A 22,293-nucleotide genomic window follows, 5' to 3' on the forward strand; every position below is an offset into this window, starting at 1 on the left:
CCTGCTAGACAATGGAGAAACTGTGGCCCTCATCCTCCTGGACCTGTCAGCCGCATTCGACAAGGTCTGCCACCGCACACTACGCACACACCTCCATGACGCTGGGATCCAAGAGAAGGCCCTGGACTGGACCACCTCCTTCCTCTCCGGCAGAACACAGAGCGTCCACCTCCCCCCATTCTGCTCCGAAGCCACTGAGATCATCTGCGGCGTACCCCAGGGCTCATCCCTCAGCCCAAAGCTGTTTAACATCTACATGGCACTTCTCACCCACGTCGCCCGACTGCACGACCTCAACATCATCTCTTACGCTGATGACACCCAGCTGATCCTCTCCCTCACCAAGGACCCTCATACCATCAAAACCAACCTCCACTAAGGAATGAAGGCCGTCACCGAATGGATGAGAAACAGCTGGCTGAAGCTGAACTCAGAAAAGACAGAGGTCCCCCTCCTCGGCCTGGGACGACTCCTGCTGGCTGACCGCACTGAGAACAGCTCCAACACCCACCGACCACGCACGCACCTAGGGGTCATTCTGGACTCCACCCTTTTCTTGACCAAGCATGTCAACGCCATCTCTTCCTCCTGCTTCAACACCCTCCGCATGCTCCCCAAGATCTACAAGTGGATCCCCACCGAAACGAGAAGAACGGTCACCCAGTCCCACGTCAGCAGCAGGTTGGACTACGGAAACGCCCTCTACGCAGGAGCCTCTGCCAAACTCTTGAAACTGCTTCAACGCATCCAGAATGCCTCTGCACGCCTGATCCTCGACATCCCTCGCTGTAGCCACATCACACCCCATCTGAGAGACCTTCGCTGGCTCCCCGTCAACAAGAGGATAACCTTCAAGCTCCTCACCCACGCACACAAGGCACTCCACAACACCGGACCAGCGTACCTCAACAAACGACTCAGCTTCTACACCCCCACTCGTCAGCTCCACTCCGCCCACTCGCCCTCGCCACAGTCCCCCGCATCTGAAGAGCGACCTCCGGCGGCAGATCATTCTCCCACCTCGCCGCCAAGACCGGGAACACCCTCCTACGGCAGACCCAAGACCTGCTGACCTTCAGAAGACTCCTCAAGACCTGGCTTTTCGAGCAGTAGCAGCATCCCCCTCCCCCCAGTGCCTTGAGACCTTCAAGGGGAGGTAGTGCGCTTAATAAATGCTATGATTGATTGTTTGATTGATTGAAAGAAGATAGTCAAAGGAAGAAAGGGAAAAAGGCAGAGACAGAGCAAAGCAGAAGTAGGAGATACAGGGTATGGCAAAAGGTACACGGAGTTGGGAAATGTGAGACATGTGGCATAGTCCTGAATGCTGCTTGACTTACCTGTTCATGCAGCTATTTATTCTGTTTAGCTATTCCCTGAAACATCTACTTTTGGAAGATGTACGTGATGACTTCCTCTGGTAGGGCAAGTCTGGGATATGACTCAGAGGTGGCTCCAGTCGCCATATTTGACCATCTTAATACACATCAAATTCTGCCCCCAATTCCAGGCCTTGTCAGCTTTGGGTCGCTTCCCACCCAGTGTATTTGCTATGTGGGAGCTGGCTGGTTACTTGCTCCAATAATGCCTACTAAATAGTTACTCTGAGTTTCTGAGGGGCCTGAGTGCGCACTTCTAATAGTGCTCAAGCGCACAGATCAAGATGATCTCTGTCTCCTCCTCAATGAAATTAATTTCCGTCTTGAGCGCCTTAAAGACAGACCATTCAGTCACAAGCCTCCATTGCTCAATATTCGGTTAACTGCAGCTAGAGGGGAAAAGGCCCAGCTAAGGCTTCCTGTTATCTACTATCTCATGATTTCACCCGTTACCTGTTGCATGGTCTGCACATTTATTACCACAAAATAAAGATCCACATGTGACTAGATCAGTGTGGATTTTTCCTTTGTGTGTTACCTGTCACTGTGCATACATCTAGGTTGAAGTTCATAACCCTTTGTGACAGCCTTTTTTTATGGTAGTGAAATCTGTGCACAGCTTTCTGACTGAAAATGTACATACTTTGAAGTGCGAGTGTGCATCTTCGACGAAATATACGTGCACATATTCAAATAGTAGGCCTACAGGTGACTGGGGTCTATCATGAGAGCTGTTCCGCACTCATTCTTTTCTGAAATGTACATGCAATTACGCTTAGACTTTGGAAACAAAACGTAGATTTCAGCTAATCTGGCTTACTGAGCCTCTCACTAGGGTAGGTTCACTAACATTTTGTGCTGGTTTGCCTCACAAAAGTGGTGTAAACCTGAGCAAAATGTTTATTTGGAATGTACTTTCCAGATCAAAATTTGTTTTGCGCATGCAAGTGCTTGTAAGTAACTCAGCTTTACATTACTTTACGTCAAGGGGATGGTCAAAAGGCGTTACATGGGTGTTCTCATGCAAACAGCCATGTTTTTTTTTTACCTAAACCCATATATAACTAACAATAGTACGCAGGCTTTTGCACCAACACGTTTTTGAAGCAGGCCTTAAAAGGACAAATTGTGTTATTTCTGCAAAGGTTTCAGACGTGCAGCGTGCTGTACTGTACAGCACACATCCAAAGTGGGAAAAGTTTAAAAGTGTGTCTAGGTTTAGCATTTTGTGTTGGAAATGTACCCTTTCAGGACAAACCCTACACTAGACATGATACAGAAATCTTTGCACAATGGTGCCAAGGTGTGTGTTTGTGGAGCTAGGCAGCCTAATTGAGTGTCAGGGCTAGAGAGAAAGCGGGTCGGTGCCATATCTTAGCAAATATGGCATTCTACTACTCTCTCCCTAGTGCTGGCACACAATATGGCCACCTAAAGCCACACACACACACTTATGCACCACGGTGCAAAGGTGTCTACATTATGTCTAGCATAAGTTTGGTGCTGGAAGGGTACCCTTCCAGTACAAAATACTTTGCCTAGACAAAGTCGGAAAAGTTAGAAGAAATAAAAACACTTCTGCTTTTTCCACCTGCCTCAAATAGGTGTTATTTTTTGGTGCAAGACCCTTTTTTACTATAAACAGGGTTTTCCTTAAAAAAATCATGAGGGTTGCACGGGAAAGCCCATGTACCAATCATGGAATGACCTCATGATCCAAAGTAATGCAAAGCAGCGCAACATTCTAGCACAAAACATGCTTTGCGCTGGGAAGTAAATTCCAAATAAACATTTTGCGTCGGTTTGCATAAACCCGGTTTAAAATATTAATATATCTGCCCCAAAATGTTAAGTCCACAGCTGTAAAGTGTGAGAAACTCACTCACTGAGAAATAACTAACAATGTAACACGGAAAGTTCTAGGCACATGGATTTTATTTTATTTTGAGCGCCCCTGCATAGATACGTTTATCCTTAGAGGTAAATCAGATCTTTACAGCAGCACTGAATTCGCTTGTTCAGAATAGATGTCACTATATGTATGCTACCTTTCAAAAAAATAATTTTGTGGGGCGTGCAATGGTTTACGATCCATAAATGTTCTTTAAAAAAATCACCTACATTGCTAAAACTATATATATTTTTTCATTCTTCTGCACCTGATACATTTTTTGGATCTGGTGTTTTTCAAAGTATTGTGCAACCGTTAGGATTTTTTCTTGGTATTTGCCTTTAAAAGCGGTTGTTTTTTAACACTTGTTTACGTTCTATTGCCCACAGAAATGCTCCTTTTTCAGATTCTTAACGCTAAAATCTATTTCAAGTTTTTGAAATTCGGAAACTGCCAGTTGAATGATTACTTAAAATACATAATGTTCAATAAACACGAATGAGCACAAAAAGGCGCACCTTTGGTTTCTGCTAGAAATCATATACAGTTGAAACCAATGAAGATGAGAGTTTGTGAAAAATGATCTTTAAGTTTTGGAATTACTGCCAAGTGATGTGTATGTCCGTCTCCTTTAAGGTCAGAAGTGGCCAGCTGGGTTCTCCAGCACACCACGAAGAAACCGTTATATGCTTGCCGTACACGTTTAAAAAAAACAATACAAAACGAAAAGGTGGTGATGTCCAATCGTCGTGGTGAGGTTCATAAATAATATAGGATTTTAAAATGGCTAGAAACAGCTTTGAGGATTTTGTCTAGGAGGGTTATTGTGGTGCTCAAGCTACCTTTGATTTTACGTGTAGTATGTCTGTCACTCTAAAAGCAAGCGCTTAGAAACGCCTACAATAGCAGTTGAAAAACCATCAGGAAGTCCTGACGAAAGTGCTCGCATGTGCGTAGCCACCATCATCCGTCCACTTGCCCAGGACCCGTCTGCTCTTTGCTCTGCTTGATCTTCCCACTTCAGTTTCTTTTTTCCAGCACCATCTCTAGTGACCGCCACAGCACAACCCCTTGAACCGTGTCTGTTTTCATTTTTCTGTGGCTAGACCGTGGCTAGCTAGTTCTTTCTTGAGAGGCCCTAAGCATTGTGTACCATTTTATGCCCCATTGCGTCGTTTTTCGGATCTGCTGCTATGGTTTGGGGCCATGTGATCACATTTTTTTCTGAAGCACCCTTCGCTCCCTCTTTGGGAATACACTGAAGTGCCACTTCACTTGATGAGAATACCTTTAGGTCCGTCATCTCTGCATGCGTTTATAAGGAGAATTTGGAGTGTCAGAGCAGGCTTTTCCACTACTCCTTCATGGGCGAGAATCCCGAGCTGCTGTTCTTGGCCTTACATTTAGCATGTGTCTTAAAGCCGCTTTGTCCTTTCAGGGGCAATGTACTGAAACGTTAGAGCATTACAAGTCCATGGTCCCAGAGATTATTAATGCTCCAGCTTCCAGGAGCTCATCATTTGCATTGCCTTGAGCCCTGACAGAACCCTGTGTATTTGGGGCAGCACCGTTCTTCTAGGTCCAAGAGAGCTCAGTAGGAGGCAACAGGCTCCTCAGTGGTACCACAGAAGCCTTCAGCACTTTCAAACAGTCCAAGACTGGCTAGATCGGGTCTTGGAGTTCACCCCTTAAATTGGCCTTTTCTGTGGTTACATTGGCCTCTACATAAAGATAACTGTAGACTCTGAAAAGGCTAGAAGGGAAACCAGCTGACGGGGTTTGGCATTTATATTGTTCAGATTTCGCAGTAGTCCTTTCCTCCCATAAAATTTAGATGGTTCGAGGATGAGGCTTACAAAGGTAATCGTCTTTCGGAAGATTCCTGGATGAGCTTTTACAAAAGCCCCGATGCTCCATTCTCTTCATACCTCAGTGGGATGGCTCCAACAAGTTGAAGCCTCTGAAAGCTTTATTCATGTGGTCCAACCTTGACTGCCCTGACCTGTCCCAGGGGAGGTTCGGTCTCCAGGCTCCACCGGTCTCAGGCTCTTTCCTTGAGAAGAGAGGATTTGGAAACATGGTAACCAGAACCATAAGACAGAGCTGGGTGAGACAGTCATCCCTTCAGATATTTCAGTGGACAAGCTTCAATGTGAATTACGCAGTTGTGCGTGTGGACTTCAGTGTTTGACAGATCTTAGGAGGTGCCTTTGTTGCACCAGTTCCTTTTACATTAAGAGACCAAGTGAGCTGAGGAGGAAGGTTTAGCAGAATGCAACCCTTTGCCTCAACCAAGCTAATGCCACATTCATGCTAGTGCGATGCCACAAACACATGCAGCAAGGTGTGCGGACATCGCTAAATTAGAAACCTTAAGGCACCCCATCTCTGGAGCCCCATAAAGCAGCGCTAGTCCTTTCACTAGCGTAGTGTAGAACGAGAGGAAGTCTATGACGATGACTACAGTGCCTCTTTCCCTTATTTCTTCCAGGCCTTAGCTCAAAACGTCGTTGTGACTCCATGTTTTGTTCTGACATCCCCAGCAAAGGGCTTGACTTTAAAATGTCTTTCGTATCAGCATTCCCGCCAAGATAAATCCACAAAAGACAATAGCAGAAAATATCAGAGGGCCCTGAAAAAGTGATTTGTTTGTCATTGACCCAGTAATCCATGACTCAGCAGAAGCTGGTGACATCCCCACTCTTCAGATTGTGCTTTTCTGTGAAGGTGACAATATCCTCCACAGTGATATTGCACCAGACACAGTTTAAGACAGATGTGCTACTGGTCAAGGCTTACATTTCTCCTGATAGGATGTTCACAGGACTGTATTTTGGTCAAGCAAATAAATCTTTGTTGGTTGGAGAAATCCAACGGCTTGGGTCCCCTTCAATCAGCCGTACCCAGAAATGTCTCTTAACTCGGACTCCTTGAATGCATACGCAGGATACTTTGAGGTACTAACAGGTTCAGAACCTAAGGTACCCGGCACAAAGAGTGCACAATACGAATATAATGCCCATCTTCATAGTGCTGAAGGCATTCTTATGAAGGCAATAGGAAAAGAGGAACCTAGTCTTTATGGACCATGCCACTGTCATCGCATACATCAACAAACAGGATGGGACCTAATGCTAGTCTCATTGCAAATTCTCTATGGGATATGAACTTATATTTTCGCGCTACAGTGCAGAATTGTTTATCCAATCTATTTGTTTGAAGTGCAGAACAATCTGTCAGACAGGTTGTGCAGGCCTGAGTCTTAATCCCCATGAGCAAGTGTTTCACAAGGTGGTGGTGGACAGGATCTTAATAAGTGCTGCTGCCAGGTGGCTCCTCCGCTAAGGCGGATGAGCATCGCCCCATTGCTAATTCAACAGTGTACAAAAGAAAAAGAAAATGATAATAACATAACATTATTATAATTTCCTTTTTCTTTGTGGAGCACTGAGCCAGGTGGGGGTTCCCTGACGCCAAACAGACAGAGTGAGGAGTGGTTTACACTCCTCTAAGTGCACATGATAGTTTGGCACTTTAGGGCTGGTCAAACCATCATGCCCACTTGGCATGTTCTCCATTGGGCTGTGTTGCACAGCCCCGTGGAGAACATGCCCGGTCTCCACAGGCACAGCCTGAGCGTCCAAACAGGACCCTCAGAGCAATCACGACGCTGCTCCTGCAGCTTTGTGATCGGCTGGGAGAGCCCACATGCCTGGGTGATTCCGATGCTTCTTGCAGATCTTGAGGAAGAAGACGGAGGAGAGACGTGTGGCAGTGCGGTGGCGAAGGAAAAGGTAGGTTACTTTTTATTATCTTTTTTTAATCGCACCCCCATTCCCCCTGCCTCACCACCCCTGTTCCCAGGCGGCCGCCACTGTTTAGAGGACCTCAAGAAACGTGTGTCTGCACAGTTACAAAGGGACACTATCCCTATGAGAGGTATTCCTTTAGGACTCAATGGGAAGGTTCCTAAATGCCTGACTTCTTATTCCTAATATTGTCTTTCATCCACTAGTGTCTGAACAGAAATTCAGAATAATTCTCATTGGTTCCTAATGTCCAACCAGGTTCTGGAGGTCATGAGGTACGATTGTTGATTGAATGATTGATTGAAGTGGGGGAAGATCCTGCCAAGCTTGCTTACCCGTCAGGCCTTTTTTCTTTGCAGGCACCGTGTGGGCTGCCTTTTCTGTTGTTAATGAGAAGTATATGCAGAGAGGTATTGCCTGAAAAAATACTTCAGCACCTGAGCAACCCCCATGGTTTTGCTACTCTCTCCACCATCTGGTCCTGGCTATGCCTAGAGTAGGTTCTCCTTCCCACATATGGGCAAAAGGGGGCAGAGCACGCTGGAGTAGGACCACGTTATTCATTGGTATGACATATGTACCCCTAGTCCATCTACACAACCTTCATCTAAGAGACCAACTCACAACTCTTTCTGTGGCATGATGTTCCATCAAGTTAGTGGGAGAGAAAAGGCACAGAAGAGCTAAGATCAAGCAGTGGTTGTGGATTTATAGCCACTGATCTGCTCCACCTTCCTGACTGGCTTTCACTGCTGTAGCAGGTGCTTCCGGCACCCTCCTCTAATGGTGACAGAAATCCTTTGCTTATGAAGAATAGAATTGGCTAGAAGCACGGAGATCTACAGTAATTTGTACCCTTTTGTCATAGAAATGAATCCAGTTTTATAATTGGGAAAATAGTGTGGTGTTCCACAAAAGAGCTTATTTTGTAGATTGTTAAATAGTGTTGCATGATGGGTCTTTCCTTCAGCTCTCTCCCCACCTCTTAAAGCAAGGCACGCTAGACTGAGAAAAGACGAGTAGACAGATCCAGGAAAAAACTTTGTCTTCAAGGAAGGTATCATGAGCCATATTTTGAAATTTTCAGCTACATTTTCTAGTTAAGTTAAACCTCTGCAGTGCACAAGGATGACGCAAAAATGAACAGAGCCATGACAAATGTTTGGTGCTCCCACTTTGCTGCTAGGATTCCACAGTCTGGCACAAGCTATCGGTGCAAGGTGTCCTGTTCCAGGGCGCAGTCTCGTCACACCTCCACTCGGGGCTACACCCCAGTCCGGCACTTGGGATAGATGGGACCACTTAAGTCTGCAAGTCTTTTCTTCCTCACTGAAAAAAAGGAAGATCACTTAATTTTAATAAACAATCATATCAACTTGTAGTTTCATGCGTGTGTCTCAGTTTGTGTCTTCTGTGCCTATAGTGTTACATTTTCTGGTGCTCATATGAGGTGACTGACCTTAAAAACATCAATAATTTAGAGGGGCTACCAATTGAATCTTCCATTTTTTGGTCCTCGAATTGCTGGAGGACTGCCCAATGCTAATTATATAGAATAGAAACCTAATCTACTGAGCAATTTTACATTGATTGCTCCAACAGTTTTCTTTTTTTGCAATCATGCAATACAAAACCATGGTCAACACTACTATCGATAAGTGACATTAATCATTCTTAAATATGCATTTACACTAAAACACAGATGCAGAATATTAAGACCAGCACGGTAGAAGAACAGGAAGCAGTAATAGATAAAAACAGAAGACGAAAGACATTCAAGCACAAAAGGAATTGTGTTGAAAAGGAAATCCTCGCCATTCTAGAGCACACAGAGGAGAGTTTCTCCCAGAGGTCCCCCTTAGAAAGTGCAAGGCCAGACGTCAGCTGCGTGATTGGCATTGTGAGGACCATGGTTACATTTGACTAAAAGTATTCCACTCAAAGCAATCTGTCACATCAATTTAGTTGTTTCTCATCTATCTTTTGGAATATTTGCCAAGTCATGTTCACCTGTAGAAAATTTCTCCAATCGTCCACTTATCCATGATCTTCCCACACACATATCACTATAGAAGTGTTTTCTAGATAAGGACGCGCACCCTTTAGTCAACTTCTGTTTTAGATGTATCAAGTGCAAAGTCATCTCGAGTAACACTTTTTTTGAAAGTCTTCCTATGTGTGTGTTTCAGGAGCAAAACTTAGGCTTTGCCATTTAAAAGAAGCTATTAGTAAACATAGTAAGAACATTTAAATTGATGTGATGAAAATCTAGATAACTAAGCTGTAGTTGGTGGCTCTTCCCCAGAGGGTGGGACAAAGGAAATAATTGACCAGGGTGGTTACCAGTGAAATTCGTGGTGGGGTCCTCATGGCCACTGATGATGGAATTTCATTCCTGGCTTTTGGTGGCCATTCATGCTGGATTTCTAACTAACAACAGAGAAATTATGCACATATATCAGAACACCGTACGAGTGGGTGTATGTGCTTACTGTGATCGTTTCCTGTCTCAGCTACCATTACGCTGTTCGTAATCTGGGGTGGATCCCTCTATCTTTTTGTGTCTTGCTTTGCTGAACAATAACTAGTCAGAGTCCAACAAGTTTCGCTTTGGCATAAACTCCATTGGAAAAGAAGAATCTGATCTAATAGTTGTGTATAGAAGCCAGATTCTCATTTGTGCTGATTAGCAAAGTGGGTTCCTCAACCCTTCACATTTAAAAGCTCACTGCTACTCTCTGTTTTACAATGGTGTGTACACAAATATGGCATTTCTGCTCACAGTGCAAGAAATGCACTTGGCATTTTTACACTACCACTGGCTTTTCCATGAATGTCCAGAACATCTAACTACTAGAAACTCCATAAATGTTCCCTGCCGTAGTGCACTTTACAACATCGAGGTACCTTTGCTCAGCTATTGTGCGCTTCAAGCGAGACAGCGTCAGAAGTCCTTATAGTGCCCTTCCTAAGGCTCAATGGAGTGGAAATGTGGCAACAATGTCTCACAATCCTTTCACGTCCTGAAAGACTTGTACTGGTTGCCTGCTTATGTGCAAATGCAGAATATCACATCAACGCTGATTCATGCAATAGGTAGCCCAGGGAGAAACACCAGCCTCTTTATGGTTTCTCCACTTTTCAGAAAATAAAACATGTGGCAGGTGTTTTTTTCGTGGTATAAATATTTGTATTTATGCATCATAATTGTGCACAAAAACAATTCACCTCTGGTATTTCTAGGTGACTATGTTTGAGATACTCGAGCCATGAGACCATTGGAACCATAACACAATGTCTTCCACCTTTACCACTGCACATCCCAGCTCTAACCAACTTAGCATGTAGTTTGTAAAGTATCACATTAGTAAACATTAGGGTGAAGCCATCTTCACCCGAATGTTTCAGTTGCTTCCCATTTTTCTATTCCCATTAGCCACAAACTTAAAGTACAACTCTAGACCACATATGTTTTTAGAATGAATACATTAATTACCAAATATCACTCATACCCACCAAAGCATCACACTAACCCGCCTTCCAAGTGCTGTAACGTCCGTCTTGCATACAGGCCTTGGCACCTAACAGAGCGCTTCCTTCTGCAGATTCCGCTACTTCTTACAGGCCAAGGACCAAACATCTTTATTATTCTCAGTCTTGCACTACCTCTCCAGTGACTTCATTTAGGGGTCACCAGGGGTCGCTGTATGCCTCTTGGCCTTCCTTAATTGAAGTGGTCTGCAATATTGTGTTTTATTTTTTTAACTTGAGTGGGCTCACGGCATCCAATAAAGATGGCGTCTTTGCGAGTGAGTCCCAACTCATTTTAGCTTGGAGAAGTGGGTTTACCTTTTCTCTCACTATGGGGTTTGAGTGGGACAGTACACAACAAGCATGTGTTGTGCATCCTTTCATACATCACTGTTTGTTCCTTCTTTTCTTTTTCTACACCACCTAAAACTTATATTTGACACTTATTTAATTTTTTCACAGTCTTGAAAGTAACCAATGATGAAAAACGCGAGCAAAGTGGTGAGTACCTACCAGCAGCTCCCTTGGTGATGCTTACATGGGTTACTTTCAGACCTTTCACACATTTCTTTTGTATACACTAACATGTAGGGGTACAAGTGAGGTGGATTGACAAACATTTAAATTTGGACACTAAGGTCTGGCTCCTAGTGGCATTCTTCAGAAGCCAGCTTTGTTTTGGGTGGAGATTTCACTACCCTGCCCTTATGACCCTTGGAAAGATTACGTGTCCGTGTACAATCAGGTCTTTTTTGATATATTGATATATAGGAGTGGAGTGCCACCTGATTGGTAATTCCCTCTCATGCTCCTTATTGTGGATGACTTCCTTTGCGACCCCAAAATCCGTGCCAGGAACAGAAACAGCTCGTCCTTATGGTCAGTGGTCTGTAGGCTAGTGCTTGCTGTCCTTGATGTCTTCCTAAACTAGAATTGTTTTTTTAAAACTTTTTTAAAAAGCAGCACCAATCCCATTAATAAACATAAGCAGCTTTAAAAAAATATATATATATATGTTTTGAAATTTGGAATACAAATGTACAGACAGAGGTTTGCTGTTCCCTGCAGGCCTTCATTCCTGCATTTTTAGTCGATCTCAGAGATTTGGGGTCACAAATTGAGAATGGCCTAATATATATTGATAAGTCGGGTCATTTTGTGATCCCCCGTGAATGTACAACTCTCGATGCAACATATTAGTACATAGTAGGCATTGCAAATTGCAGCCCGTTCGCAAACCAGTTGGTGCGCAAATTGCACAGCTCTGGTATGTGAATAGGAACAGTTTAGCAGGGCCATGATCCGTTACCATACTGTGTTCATGAATGGTGTGATACTGTGCCTCTGAACAGAGCAGCGTGCTGCTGTTCAATATAATCCGGATTACACTGCAATGACACTGCGCTTTGAGCTATGCTTGACAGTGCCCATCCCACACACTTATGTCAAAGAAGTCATCAACTTTCCCTTTACCGACATTTAAAGGGCAAGAAGGAAGTTCGTTTTATAGGATTGAGTGTAGTAAACCATATTGTCTACCTAAAAGCCCTATTTAAAAAGAAAACCTAAAGGTGTGTGTAGGAGAGTAGGGTCTGCAATCCTATGATCACCCAGATTTTTTGCTTTTGTTTCACTGGTTTACGACTTTCTCTGGCTGTGGGCTTGCCAATCAGACCCACAGCCTGGCTGTTCTCTTTCTAAATTACGATATGTACCCTAGGTGCATTTACCAATTGGTACTGGGCCACCTTATCAGACCCCGTAACGCAGGGCATGGGTGTACCCAGGGCCGCCAGGGGCTGCAGCATGTATTATGCCACCCCTGGCTGGCCTCCTAAATTTGACACAACTGGCTGCATGACAGCTGGGGCAAAGTCGTGTAATCACCCTTTGCTTGGTATAGTAGCTCTATATCTAACCATACAATGGACACCCGAGTCCCTATCAGTCACTCCTATGGCAGGCCTTGACAATCCTGAAGGCAGAGTGCATGGGCTCGTGTGAACTAGGTTCTGGCCCGAGCCGAGCCCGGTTGCAGCTTGCGGAATCAAGACCCAATGGCTGTTCCATGATAACGCGTACCACATCGGTAACTTCGGTGTCGCGTTATCAAGGCATGTCGAGTAAGGTGTCATACGAATCGGGATGCTGCCCCCTCACCAATTCTGGCGACGAGGTTAGCATTCCGCCCTTCTAGAGGGACACGACATGTACGTAACTGTGAACCCCGGTTAAAGTTAACTAAAGCCTCAGCTCCACAAAATGGATGCTGCCACCACAGACACGAGTCTGACCTCCTGCTGCTGGGAGTCCTTCCAGCGAGGAGAGCTTGGACAAAGGGTTTCCTGTCGAGGGCGGTGTTCGCACCGTCCCAGACAGGGTTTGTGTATTCTGGGTAGGTAGGGCTTTTGCGAGAAGGTGACTGCGGAGTGGCACCCCGGTGCTCACTACGCATCTGCCGGTCAGAACCAGTTCCAGGGGCACCAGCCCTGGCCTGGGGAAAGTCCGGCAGGGGAGAGGGGTGTAACTACCCCCCTTCCTGGTCCCACCCTTAGGGCAGGACCTAGTCATGTACCCACCCCTTTCTTTAGGATAAAGACCGGAGCGGGGACCCTTCCAAATTAGATCATCTTTGAATCAAGAACTACTTTCTACGAAAGGACTTCGAGACTCTTCTCAAGATTTCTCCCTTGTGACTAAGGAGTAGTCACCCTGCATCAGCAGGCACCATCTAAGAACTCTGCGGTTTGCTGCAAGTCCTTCCTCAAGGATCCGACGGCCCAGCTCGACGAGAACCGGCTTCCCTGGCACCTCTGACCTCTACCCACGTCATCAGCTCAGCTGTGATCTGTGGGTGTGACGAGACCTCGAGGGACCGGCCATCATCAAAACCTGCACGCTTTCTTAACCAGCACGACCATCGAAGTAATTCCCTGGTGAGTGCTCTGGGGTCCGAGAAGCCCCGACCCTGAGCCGCTCCAGCACCGAAGTGCAGTCTCCCAGCATCTCCACGATCTGCGTGGGGCCCTTCTGCTCGCTGCTCAGCACGTTGTCTGGTCACTAGCCGCTGGCTTGTGCCCTTCTGTGACGACATCCGACAATCAACACTGCTGGTCTGGTTGCTCCAGACTGGCCCTTGCTTCCATCTTTGCGAGAAGCACCCCGGGCCCTCCTGGTCCACTCAAGATGCCATCTTAGGCCCACCACGTGGCCCTGAGATCTGCCAAGGCTTGTTGCCCCATCCTGGGCCCAGCGACGCCGACAGCATCATCCTTCGTGGGACAGCTCGCACCTCCACCGTGGTCGCCGACAACGCCTCCTGGTCCGTGAGACTGCAGAGCCTAGCGTCGCCCACTCGCCTGGTCGAGGTGACGGCCAACCGGTGCCTTCCTGGTACCCTCTGACTACTGGCTAGTAGTACGAACTTGGTCCCCTCTGCTTTCAGGTATCACCAATCTCTGATCCAGGCTTGGATCCCTACGAACTATTCATCACTGGTCGCCGGCCAGCAACTCCTTTTCTTCCGGCTCCTGGCTCGTCAGCGAAGACCCCGACGCCTGTAAGACTTGTGCAGCCGCAGCCCTCGTGGCTAGGTAACTCGGCATTTCGGTGCCTGCATAGCCTCTTTACTCTAGGGTCCCGAGTCCCTCGCCTCCGACTTGCCTTATCGGGTCCGCCCGAGACCTTAAACTTTCCGTGTCCTCGGACACTTGTTTTAATTGTGCACTTGAAGTATTTTCCTAAGAGATTTGGTTTGTGCTTAGTACCCTGTCCTCATAAAGAGTCCAGGGCTGTTGTGAATCTTAATAAATATCCTGTTTATTTTCATAACACTTGTGTGGTGTCCTTTCACTGGGTGTTCAAGGGGTACTTGTGTGGTAAACAGCTGGCTTAACGCGCCCTCTCGAGTCTTTAGCCTTAGACTGCTCGTATCCACGCTACTAGGATAGCTGGTCTATAGGTTGACTTACAACCAAACACCATAAGGGTCGTTGGAACGATACATAGCGGTCGCTAGAATAGCGAACGTTGCATATCGGGCCAACTTCTCACATTGGTGAGCAGCGGTTGGGATTTGAGCTTGCTGTTGTTTTACCACACGTATCCTAAGAATATCTTGTTGAAAGATCACATAAGTACTGTTAGTACATATAACTAAAGCTTAGAATACTCTGAGTTCTACTGAACCAGCTGTTGTAGCTCCTCAAGGCTTAGCACACCTTGGCTGCAACTCTTAGCAAGGGAATAGTAGGTAAACACATAGTGTAGGTAGGTGCATCACTTACACCACACTAGAAACAGTATGTCGGACAAAGGAGGAAACTCTGAGTCTCCCCTTGTGTCAGTTGACCCTCCACAGGTCATCCCTTCGAGATATACTGTGCTGAGCTTCAAGGAGTTAAGACAAGTGTGTCACTCCAGGAAGATCAAGCAGGGGTCTAACCCCACAACGTCCTTTCTGATTGGTCTCTTGGAGACTTATGATGCCAGAAAAGCTGAGATCCTTCCCAGCTCTTCTAATCCAGAAGGAGACATGCCTCCCCTCGAGGGAACCAGAGACGATCCTGACCTCATCCACCTCGCAACTGAGAACGAAGATGTGGAGGATGATGAGGATGAGGATCCCTCTGGGGATGAGGTAGATAAGGGACAGGTAGAAGTCGTTAGACTAAGCAGGTCCAACTTAAGCAAACATGACAGTGGTACTGGGGGACCCCTGGGGCCACTATCAGGTCAGCTTAACATTGGGAATGGACGAGCCCGATCTCTGTCAAGAGACTCTGGCAGATCCCTTCAAACCAATGGCTCTCACAACTCTTCTCAAAGAGGGATGACGTCCCCTCAGAGGAGAGTGTACGAAGCTAAGGAAAGGGCAGCTAATCTGAGGATTGAAAGGGAAGAACTTGCCCTGGCCAAAGAAAGGCTTGCCTTTGCTAGAGAGCAACAGTTAAGTGGGGTAGTCCCCACTGGTGGCAGCAATGTACCTAGCAATAGGGAAAGGAGTTTTGATACGAAACACCTTGGTAAGATAGTGCCCCCCTTTAAACAAGGGGACGACATCCACAAATGGATAACTGCTTTGGAGAGGGCCTGCACTGTGCAGGGTGTTCCCCAGAGTCAGTGGGCAGCTATCTTGTGGCTCTCCTTTGAAGGAAAAGGAAGAGACAAGCTCCTCACCACAAGGGTAGAGGACGCTAACGATTACCAAGTCTTGAAAAATACACTCGTTGAAGGGTTCGGCCTAACCACTGAGCAGTACAGGGTGCTGTTCAGGGATACCCAGAAAACGCAGTCTCAAGATTGGTCTGACTTTGTCGATTGTGCCACTAAGGCTTTTGAGGGCTGGTTGCTGGGCAGTAAGGTTACTGATTACAAAGGATTGTATAATTTGATGATGAGAGAACAAATTTTAAACAATTGTCAGAACCAGTTGTTGCATCAGCATCTTGTCGACTCGGATCTGACCTCTCCCCAAGAATTGGGAAAGAAGGCAGACAGATGGGTTCGTACAAGAGTTAAACAGAACCAGGGCCAGAATCAAGGTGGTCAGAAGAAAGCAGACCAGAAGGGTAAAGATTCTAAGGGGGAACAAAATGACCAGAAGTCTTCGACAGGTCCCCAACAACCCAAAGAGGGTGGGGGTCAGGCTCCCCAAAAGAAGAAAGAAGGCCAATCCAAAAGATGGTGCCAGTACTGCAAAAGTAAATCTCACTGGTTTAGTGAGTGCACCAAGAAAGGAGGAGGGCAGGCTCCTGCCACTGCAGCCCCTAAGGCACCTGTGCCCCCTAGTACAGCCAGCAGTGGTAGTGCACCTCCCAAGGGTTTAGTAGGGTTAACCCTGGGTTCTGAGGGGCGTGACAACTTAGTTGGCACACTCACTCAGGCTGTCCTTGTCAGTACAGGGGACGTGGACGTGTCCCCTGACGTAAGTCCCAATACTTTGGGCAAATACCGACAGACGCCTTTCATAAATGGAAAGATGGCTCAGGCCTATAGGGACACTTGTGCCAGCGTCACCATGGTGACGCCTAACTTTGTGGACCCTGGACAGATCATGCCAGGTACGGAATTCCTGGTGACCAATGCAAGCAATGTCACTACCAATCACAGTATGGCAATTGTAGCTTTCTCCTGGGGAGGGGTAACTGGCCAAAAGAAGGTTGTAGTTAGTTCAGACCTCCCAGTGGATTGTTTGTTGGGCAATGATTTGGAGTCATCACAATGGTCAGAAGTGGAGCACCGGACTCACATGGAAATGTTAGGCTTGCCAGCACATGTGTTCGCTGTGACCAGGTCACAGGTCAGGAAATGCCCCACTGAACAGGTGCTGGATCCTGGAACAACGGACCAGACACCTCCCAAGAAAAAGAGCGGTAGGGTTAAGGCTGCGCCTTCCCCCTTGCCCCAGGTCGTGGATCAAGTCTCAGAGGAGGCTGACCTACAGGAATTGAGGGAAACTGAGCCTAGGGAGTTCGAACTTGATCAAGTTGAATTCTTGGGTTCAGGGGGACCCTCAAGGGAAGACCTGGGGAGGGATCAGTTAGACTGCCCTTCTCTTGAACCCCTCAGACAGCAGGCTGCTGCTGAGGCTGCTGGGAACGCCACAGGTACCCACAAGGTATACTGGGAAGATGGACTCCTGTACACTGAGGCAAGAGACCCCAAGCCTGGCATGACCAGGAGGCTGGTTGTACCCTTGTCTCAGCGTGGTTTCCTACTTACCTTGGCCCACGAGATTCCCTTAGCAGGTCACTTAGGCCAGACGAAAACGTGGGACAGGCTTGTCTCACACTTTCACTGGCCTCATATGAACGAAGATACCAAGGAGTTTTGCCGCTCCTGTGTCACTTGCCAAGCCAGTGGTAAGTCAGGTGGCACGACAAAGGCCCCCCTTATACCAATGCCTGTGGTGGGGTGCCCTTTGAACGGGTGGGGATCGACATCGTCGGTCCCATGGAACCACCAACAGCATCAGGGCACAAGTTTATACTGGTGGTAGTGGATCATGCCACCAGGTATCCTGAAGCTATTCCCCTTAGGACCACTACAGCACCTGTTGTGGCAAGAGCCCTAGTTGGAGTATTCTCCAGAGTGGGCTTCCCTAAGGAGGTCGTCTCCGACAGAGGTGCAAACTTTATGTCGAGCTACTTAACTGCTATGTGGAAGGAGTGTGGTGTCAACTACAAGTTCACTACACCCTATCATCCACAATGCAATGGGCTTGTTGAGAGATTCAACAGGACCCTGAAAGGGATGATTCATGGACTACCGGAAAAGCTTCGGCGTAGATGGGACGTCCTGATCCCCTGCCTCTTGTTCGCCTACAGAGAAGTCCCACAGAAGGGGGTTGGCTACAGCCCTTTTGAACTTTTGTACGGGCATCCTGTGAGAGGACCCCTATGTTTGGTGAAGGAAGGATGGGAGAGACCTCTCAAAAAGCCTGCAGCCAACATAGTGGACTATGTGCTTGGCCTCCGCTCGCGGATGGCTGAATACATGGAGAAGGCATCTGAAAACCTTAAGGCCAGCCAAGAACTCCAAAAAGCTTGGCATGACCAAAAGGCTGTCTTGACTGTTTACCAGCCCGGACAGAAGGTGTGGGTGTTGGAGCCAGTGGCCCCAGCAGCACTCAAGGACAAATGGTCCGGGCCCTACACCATCCTGGAGAAAAAGGGAGAGGTCACCTACCTGGTCGACCTGGGAACTCCCCGGAGCCCCCACAGGGTGCTTCATGTCAACAGGCTCAAGGCATATGTCGACAGGAAGGACATGAGTTTGCTCATGGCCCTAAATGAGGGACAGGAGGAGGAGAGTGACCCTCTCCCCGACCTGCTCACTCAGAATCCTGACGATGGATCGGTAGATGGTGTTGTCTTTTGTGGCAGCCTCTCCGAACATCAACAGAAAGACTGTAAACAGGTTCTTCAGTCTTTCAGACATATGTTTTCTCTAACACCCAGTCAGACCGATTGGTGCACCCATGAGGTTGACACTGGTGACAGCTTGCCCGTCAAGAGTAAAATCTACCGGCAGCCTGATCACGTTAGAGACTGCATCAAGAGTGAAGTGCAGAAAATGTTGGAGCTGGGAGTCATTGAACCCTCGGATAGCCCTTGGGCTAGTCCCGTAGTTCTAGTGCCGAAATCTCACACCCCGGGCGGTAAGAAAGAGATGAGGTTCTGCGTAGACTACAGGGGTCTCAATGCAGTCACTAAGACTGACGCCCACCCAATACCAAGGGCAGACGAGCTTATCGATAGATTGGCTTCGGCCAACTACTTAAGTACGTTTGACCTGACAGCTGGGTATTGGCAAATCAGGTTAGCTGAGGACGCCAAGCCTAAAACCGCATTTTCAACCCCTGGTGGGCATTATCAGTTCGTGGTGATGCCCTTTGGTCTGAAAAATGCACCTGCCACCTTCCAAAGGTTGGTGAATCAAGTCCTTACTGGGCTGGATGACTTCTGTGCGGCGTATCTTGACGATATTGCTGTCTTTAGCTCCACCTGGGAGGATCACCTGGTCCACCTGCGGAAAGCGTTAGAGGCTCTGCAAGCAGCAGGCCTCACTATCAAGGCCACCAAGTGCCAGATAGGGCAGACACAGGTTGTATACCTGGGCCACCTTGTAGGTGGAGGCCAGGTTCAGCCACTGGAGAGCAAGATACAGTCAATCAGGGACTGGGCTCCTCCAACCACCCAGACTCAGGTTCGAGCTTTCTTGGGCCTGACTGGATACTACCGAAAGTTTGTCAGGAACTATGGTTCCATCGTGACACCATTAAATGAACTGACAAGTAAGAAAATGCCAAAAAAGGTTCAGTGGACAGCGAGCTGTCAAAAAGCATTCGATGACCTAAAGCAGGCCATGTGCACGGCGCCTATCCTCAAGAGTCCGGACTACTCCAAACCATTCATTGTCCAAACAGATGCTTCTGAGTTGGGTGTGGGAGCTGTTCTTTCTCAACTGAATTTTGATGGTCAAGACCAGCCCATTGCTTTTATAAGCAGAAGGCTGACCCCTAGAGAGAAGAATTGGTCAGCTATTGAGAGGGAGGCCTTTGCTGTGGTTTGGGCCCTGAAGAAGCTGAGGCCATACTTGTTTGGCACTCACTTCAAGATTCAGATCGACCATAAGCCCCTCTTATGGCTAAATCAGATGAAGGGTGAAAACCCCAAACTGCTTAGGTGGTCCATTTCCCTACAGGGGATGGACTTTACAGTGGAACATAGACCTGGTACTGATCATGGCAATGCCGATGGGCTCTCCAGATATTTCCACTTAGAACAAGAAGACTCACCTGGTCAAGGTTAGCTTATTGTTCCGACGTTTGGGGGGGGTCATGTAGGAGAGTAGGGTCTGCAATCCTATGATCACCCAGATTTTTTGCTTTTGTTTCACTGGTTTACGACTTTCTCTGGCTGTGGGCCTGCCAATCAGACCCACAGCCTGGCTGTTCTCTTTCTAAATTACGATATGTACCCTAGGTGCATTTACCAATTGGTACTGGGCCACCTTATCAGACCCCGTAACGCAGGGCATGGGTGTACCCAGGGCCGCCAGGGGCTGCAGCATGTATTATGCCACCCCTGGCTGGCCTCCTAAATTTGACACAACTGGCTGCATGACAGCTGGGGCAAAGTCGTGTAATCACCCTTTGCTTTAGGTATAGTAGCTATATATCTAACCATACAATGGACACCCGAGTCCCTATCAGTCACTCCTATGGCAGGCCTTGACAATCCTGAAGGCAGAGTGCGTGGGCTCGTGTGAACTAGGTTCTGGCCCGAGCCGAGCCCGGTTGCAGCTTGCGGAATCAAGACCCAATGGCTGTTCCATGATAACGCGTACCACATCGGTAACTTCGGTGTCGCGTTATCAAGGCATGTCGAGTAAGGTGTCATACGAATCGGGATGCTGCCCCCTCACCAATTCTGGCGACGAGGTTAGCATTCCGCCCTTCTAGAGGGACACGACATGTACGTAACTGTGAACCCCGGTTAAAGTTAACTAAAGCCTCAGCTCCACAAAATGGATGCTGCCACCACAGACACGAGTCTGACCTCCTGCTGCTGGGAGTCCTTCCAGCGAGGAGAGCTTGGACAAAGGGTTTCCTGTCGAGGGCGGTGTTCGCACCGTCCCAGACAGGGTTTGTGTATTCTGGGTAGGTAGGGCTTTTGCGAGAAGGTGACTGCGGAGTGGCACCCCGGTGCTCACTACGCATCTGCCGGTCAGAACCAGTTCCAGGGGCGCCAGCCCTGGCCTGGGGAAAGTCCGGCAGGGGAGAGGGGTGTAACTACCCCCCTTCCTGGTCCCACCCTTAGGGCAGGACCTAGTCATGTACCCACCCCTTTCTTTAGGATAAAGACCGGAGCGGGGACCCTTCCAAATTAGATCATCTTTGAATCAAGAACTACTTTCTACGAAAGGACTTCGAGACTCTTCTCAAGATTTCTCCCTTGTGACTAAGGAGTAGTCACCCTGCATCAGCAGGCACCATCTAAGAACTCTGCGGTTTGCTGCAAGTCCTTCCTCAAGGATCCGACGGCCCAGCTCGACGAGAACCGGCTTCCCTGGCACCTCTGACCTCTACCCACGTCATCAGCTCAGCTGTGATCTGTGGGTGTGACGAGACCTCGAGGGACCGGCCATCATCAAAACCTGCACGCTTTCTTAACCAGCACGACCATCGAAGTAATTCCCTGGTGAGTGCTCTGGGGTCCGAGAAGCCCCGACCCTGAGCCGCTCCAGCACCGAAGTGCAGTCTCCCAGCATCTCCACGATCTGCGTGGGGCCCTTCTGCTCGCTGCTCAGCACGTTGTCTGGTCACTAGCCGCTGGCTTGTGCCCTTCTGTGACGACATCCGACAATCAACACTGCTGGTCTGGTTGCTCCAGACTGGCCCTTGCTTCCATCTTTGCGAGAAGCACCCCGGGCCCTCCTGGTCCACTCAAGACGCCATCTTAGGCCCACCACGTGGCCCTGAGATCTGCCAAGGCTTGTTGCCCCATCCTGGGCCCAGCGACGCCGACAGCATCATCCTTCGTGGGACAGCTCGCACCTCCACCGTGGTCGCCGACAACGCCTCCTGGTCCGTGAGACTGCAGAGCCTAGCGTCGCCCACTCACCTGGTCGAGGTGACGGCCAACCGGTGCCTTCCTGGTACCCTCTGACTACTGGCTAGTAGTACGAACTTGGTCCCCTCTGCTTTCAGGTATCACCAATCTCTGATCCAGGCTTGGATCCCTACGAACTATTCATCACTGGTCGCCGGCCAGCAACTCCTTTTCTTCTGGCTCCTGGCTCGTCAGCGAAGACCCCGACGCCTGTAAGACTTGTGCAGCCGCAGCCCTCGTGGCTAGGTAACTCGGCATTTCGGTGCCTGCATAGCCTCTTTACTCTAGGGTCCCGAGTCCCTCGCTTCCGACTTGCCTTATCGGGTCCGCCCGAGACCTTAAACTTTCCGTGTCCTCGGACACTTGTTTTAATTGTGCACTTGAAGTATTTTCCTAAGAGATTTGGTTTGTGCTTAGTACCCTGTCCTCATAAAGAGTCCAGGGCTGTTGTGAATCTTAATAAATATCCTGTTTATTTTCATAACACTTGTGTGGTGTCCTTTCACTGGGTGTTCAAGGGGTACTTGTGTGGTAAACAGCTGGCTTAACGCGCCCTCTCGAGTCTT

General features: G+C 48.0%; 1 protein-coding gene across 2 annotated transcripts in view; it reads right to left on the reverse strand.

Moving 5' to 3' along the window:
- Positions 1 to 7,387: 7,387 nt before the first annotated feature.
- TMOD1 (tropomodulin 1) overlaps positions 7,388 to 22,293 on the reverse strand; it is a 725,670-nt gene continuing 710,764 nt past the window's right edge. Inside the window, exon 11 of one of the 2 annotated variants that reach the window (XM_086961851.1) lies at positions 7,388 to 8,408. In XM_086961851.1, the coding sequence (XP_086817977.1) occupies positions 8,406 to 8,408 (3 nt within the window). In that variant the 3' untranslated portion in view covers positions 7,388 to 8,405. The remainder of the gene's footprint in view (positions 8,409 to 22,293) is intronic. The other variant, XM_086961850.1, reaches the window with a different exon arrangement.

This window comes from Lissotriton vulgaris, chromosome 3_1, assembly GCF_964263255.1.
Source record: "Lissotriton vulgaris chromosome 3_1, aLisVul1.2, whole genome shotgun sequence".
NCBI classification, from domain to species: domain Eukaryota; kingdom Metazoa; phylum Chordata; class Amphibia; order Caudata; family Salamandridae; genus Lissotriton; species Lissotriton vulgaris.